The sequence below is a fragment of the Mandrillus leucophaeus genome, unplaced genomic scaffold (genome assembly GCF_000951045.1).
Source record: "Mandrillus leucophaeus isolate KB7577 unplaced genomic scaffold, Mleu.le_1.0 Scaffold319, whole genome shotgun sequence".
In the NCBI taxonomy this organism is placed as follows: domain Eukaryota; kingdom Metazoa; phylum Chordata; class Mammalia; order Primates; family Cercopithecidae; genus Mandrillus; species Mandrillus leucophaeus.
The window spans coordinates 150061-154836 of NW_012103354.1; the positions used below are offsets into that span (position 1 = coordinate 150061).

Genomic DNA, 4776 nt, shown 5'->3' on the forward strand with positions numbered 1-4776 from the left:
CACTTGGCCTCTTCTTGAAACATGTTACTTAGAGACACACTAGGATTCTTTTTTTTTTTTTTTTTTTCCAGGGGCAAGGTCTCACTCTTTGACCCAGGCTAGAGTACAATGGCTAGAGTGCAGTGGCAGGAACACTTCACTGCAGCCTCAATTTCCTGGGCTCCAACGATCCTCCTGCCTCAGCCTCTTCAGTAGCTGGGACTACAGGCATGTGCCACCATGCTTGGCTAACTTTTTTAGAGATGGGGGTTTGCCCAGACTGGTCTCGAACCCCTGCACTCAAGTGATCCTCCTGCCTCAGCCTCCCAAAGTGCTAGGATTACAGGCATGAGCCACAGCGCCTGGCCTCAGTATTCTTTTTGTTTTATTTTTGAGGTGGGTCTCAGTATGTTACCCAGGCTGGAGTGCAGTGGCTGTTTGCAGGTCTGATTATTGGCACACCACAGCCTTGATCTCATGGGCTGGAGTGATCCTCCTGCATCAGTCTCCCAAGCAGCTGGGATTACAGGCACACACTGTCTCACCCTGCTTGAGATGCACCAGTATTTTTTTTCTTGAGACGGAGTCTCACTCTGTTGCGCAGGCTGGAGTGCAGTGGTGTGGTCTTGGCTCACTGCAATCTCTGCCTCCTGCGTTCATGTGATTCTCATGCCTCAGCCTCCCGAGTAGCTGGGATTACAGGTGCGCGCCACTGCGCCTGTCTAATTTTTGTATTTTTAGTAGGCCAGCCTGGTCTCAAACTCCTGACCTCAGGTGATCTGCCTGCCTCGGCCTCCCAAAGTGCTGAGATTACAGGTGCGAGCCACCGCGCCCGGCCAAGATGCACCAGTATTCTTAAATTTACTCTCCAATGATCCAAGCATCTGTCAACCATGTATCTCAGGTGTCTTCTACATGCCATACTTTGATGGAGAAAACAGGCGTTTACAGTCCATCTGGTTCTTCTAGACGATTCCTCCATACATTTGACAGCTGTCTGGGCCCTTACGAAGTGGAAAGATGGATGCTCAGCAAACAAAAACAAATGAAGCCAGGTGCAGTAGCTTGTGCCTGTAGTCCCAGCAACTCTAGAGGCTGAGGTGAGAGGAATGCTTGAACCCAGGAGTTCAAGACCAGTCTGGACAACATAGTAAGACCCTGTATCAAAAACAAACAAACAGAAAACACAGTTGCTTGACATACGCTCTGGAGGACATACTGGCTACATAATAAGGGGTAATCTGCTTTAGATCAGGTAACAGGGAAGGCACATTAATCATTCTATTAGAATGTACACTGGGTAATATACTTTAAAGCACTCCTGTAGAAGTTGATGTGAGGCTTTTCAGATGGTAATTCAGTTTTCTTGGTAAAGCTTTTGCAGAAGTCACAGTAATAAGCCCTGTATCGAGATCTTAAATGCATCTAACTTAAATGCATCTAACAAAATTTTTTTTTTTTTTTGAGATGGAGTCTTGTTCTGTTGCCGGGGCTGGAGTGCAGTGGCGCGATCTCGGCTCACTGCAAGCTCCACTCCCCGGGTTCACACCGTTCTCCTGCCTCAGCCTCCCGAGTAGCTGGGACTACAGGTTCCTGCCACCACGTCCGGCTAATTTTTTCTATTTTTTAGTAGAGACGAGGTTTCACCATGTTAAGTCAGGATGGTCTCTCGATCTCCTTACCTTGTGATCTGCCCGCCTTGGCTCCCAAAATGCTGGGATTACAGGCGTGAGCCACTGTGCCTGGCGCATCTAACATAATTTAAGAATAAATGAAGGCCGGGCGCGGTGGCTCAAGCCTGTAATCCCAGCACTTTGGGAGGCCGAGACGGGCGGATCATGAGGTCAGGAGATCGAGACCATCCTGGCTAACACGGTGAAACCCCGTCTCTACTAAAAAAATACAAAAAAAAAACTAGCCGGGCGAAGTGGCGGGTGCCTGTAGTCCCAGCTACTCGGGAGGCTGAGGCAGGAGAATGGCGTGAACCTGAGAGGAGGAGCTTGCAGTGAGCTGAGATCCGGCCACTGCACTCCAGCCTGGGTGACAGAGCAAGACTCCATCTCAAAAAAAAAAAAAAAAAAAAAAAGAATAAATGAAATAGGGCTGGGCATGGTGGCTCATACCCATAATCCCAGCACTTTGGGAGGCCAAGTGAGCTGAGCTCACACCACTATACTCCAGCCTGGGTGACAGAGCAAGACTCTATCTCAAAAAAAAAAAAAAAAAAAAAGAATAAATGAAATAGAAAACAGATGAGGTTTTAAGTCCAAAGACACTTTTTAAATGTTTGTTTGTTTGTTTGTTTGTTTTGAGACACAGTGTCACTCTTGTGCCCAGGCTGATAAGGAGCTGGAAGACCAAGTTTCTGTTTCTGATTTGACCCTCTCCCTCTTTCCCCCTAACCATTCAAGGCATCAACCTGAGTTCTAGATTACTGTATAATCACTATAGTAATATCTGTTCCTGTCTTACCTGTTTTCGGTGGTTATCACATCAGTCTATGCAAGGACAGTTTAAAGATCACCATTCAAATAAAGCTGTATTTTCATGGAAGTTTTAAAAACATCAAATTTGTGTCTGTTTTATAGGTTGTGGGGTGATCATGGGCAAGAGGCTTTAGAATCTGCTCATGTTTGCCTAATAAATGCAACGGCCACAGGAACTGAAATTCTTAAAAACTTGGTACTACCAGGTAATGCAGTTTTGTGGTTGTGTTCTAAATATACTTCTTTAAGATTATGACCTAGAACTATATATTCCTGACTGACTCTGTTTTGGCTGTCAGGTATTGGTTCGTTTACAATTATTGATGGAAATCAGGTCAGCGGAGAAGATGCTGGAAACAAGTATGTTCTATTCTTTTCAAATATATACATGTTAAGGAGGGCAAGGCCTGAATCTTAGCTTCACCTCTTCAGTCAGGGTGACTCAACTTTCAGTGGAAATCATCCTTATGTTTGGGATTATGGTGAGGAGGAAGTGAGATAATATATGTAAAGTGCTAGTATAGCATCTGGCAAATAGGGCATTAATAAATGGTACCCATCATTACTGTCTTTATTGTTATTAATATAAAGGAGTAGTCATTATTCCTTTATTCATGGAATATGGGCACTTCCTAAGCTCTTGCATTGATTCATAGGTGTTAGCATATGATTAACAATAATACCTGTTGTTTGTGATGTCTTCTAGGCTTAGTCTAGGTGTGTCTCTCTTTACACTGTGTCTACAAAAATGCTGTTTTAAAGACGGCCTGTATATTCTTTAAAGATTATATTTAGACTTTCAGAGCATGCCCAAATTTGGATTTAAAGCTCACCTTTTCAGGGACTTGAAGTCTGGTATCTCTCATTGTATTTGTCAGTAACAACAACAGTGAGTAAATATAAGGAAAACCAGCAATTAGTTCATATTTAGTTTTGATGCCTTTTCTTTGGATGGTAGTGCCAGTTTCTGCTAGGCACAGCACAGCTTTTTTATTGATATATACAAAGAAGTCTTGTTATCTTTGCTTACTTGGTTGGTTAGAGTAGAATATGATAAAAATAAGGTTTCTCCTTATGGAGCCAGTGAGCTTATACCAAAAAGTGGCATCCTGACTCTGATCAGCAGCCTCATATCTGGGCCTTGAGACACATCAAGGGTATGTGTGGGAGGAAGTCTGAACAAGTCTGTTACAGTTACGTGCAAAAACAAATGGTTCAATACACCGAGAGTGGTCTATGGAACACTGGTTCTAGGGAACGTTAAGAGCTGTTCAATGGGCCAGTGGGTTCCACGGTCAAATTAGTTTGGGAAATGGATCAAATGAAGTTAAAATTTCTTTACCATAAGATTTTAGTATCACATGTATTGTGTGTATTATGAATTTCCAAGAAGGAAATATAGTATATGGTGTTTCCCAAACTTTTTTTTTTTTTTTTGGAGACGGAGCCTTGCTCTGTCACTCAGGCTGGAGTGCAGTGGCGAGATCTTGGCTCACTGCAAACTCCCCATAACGGATTCACACCATTCTCCTACCTCAGCCTCCTGAGTAGCTGGGACTACAGGCACCCGCCACCACGCCCAGCTAATGTTTTCTATTTTTAATAGAGACGGGGTTTCACCGTGTTAGCCAGGATGGTCTCGATCTCCTGACTTCATGATCTGCCCGCCTCGGCCTCCCAAAGTGCTGGGATTACAGGCATGAGCTACCGCACCCGCCAGTGTTTCCCAAACGTTTTTTAGCCAAGGAACCCTTTTCTCTCAGAGGATCTTGTGAAATTCACATTCTGTGGTACACACTTTGGGAAAGAAACATTAATTTATTAGCCTATCTTTCTTTATAAGTTTCATCTGATTTTCTTCCTCCAGGAAGGCTATTATAATCTGTAATCACAATATAGTTTGTTTTATACTATGAATGAAATATACATGCTATTACAATAACAACTTTTCCTTTATAGTCAGTAAACTTTACTTTTTTTTCCTTTGTTTTGTTCACTTTAGTTTCTTCCTTCAAAGAAGCAGTATCGGCAAGGTAAACAATTTGTTAGAGAATATAGTTGCATATGAGCATCTAACGATGCCACTATGTTTTGATTGCTTGAAAAGCTTTGACTTTAAAAATGTGTATTATTTCTCTGAAAAAAAAGTTAACTAATTTTTCTCATCTTGTAAATCTTCATATGTTTGGTAGTTTAAAAACTTAGAAGTACTGTCTGTGTTTATACGTTGTATCCTGTATTAAAGCTAAATCTTGAGTAATGTTAATATTCAGAGGATGGATTCTGGTTAACAAATTTTTTTTTTTTTTTT

The 4776-nt window shown here is 42.3% G+C and overlaps 1 protein-coding gene across 1 annotated transcript in view; it reads left to right on the top strand.

The window, feature by feature from the left end:
- The first annotated feature begins 944 nt into the window (after positions 1–944).
- NAE1 (NEDD8 activating enzyme E1 subunit 1) overlaps positions 945–4776 on the top strand; it is a 32922-nt gene continuing 29090 nt past the window's right edge. The window contains exons 1-4 of the mRNA XM_011987904.1: positions 945–1034; positions 2568–2671; positions 2765–2825; positions 4468–4498. Of these exons, the coding sequence (XP_011843294.1) occupies positions 1000–1034; positions 2568–2671; positions 2765–2825; positions 4468–4498 (231 nt within the window). The 5' untranslated portion in view covers positions 945–999. The remainder of the gene's footprint in view (positions 1035–2567; positions 2672–2764; positions 2826–4467; positions 4499–4776) is intronic.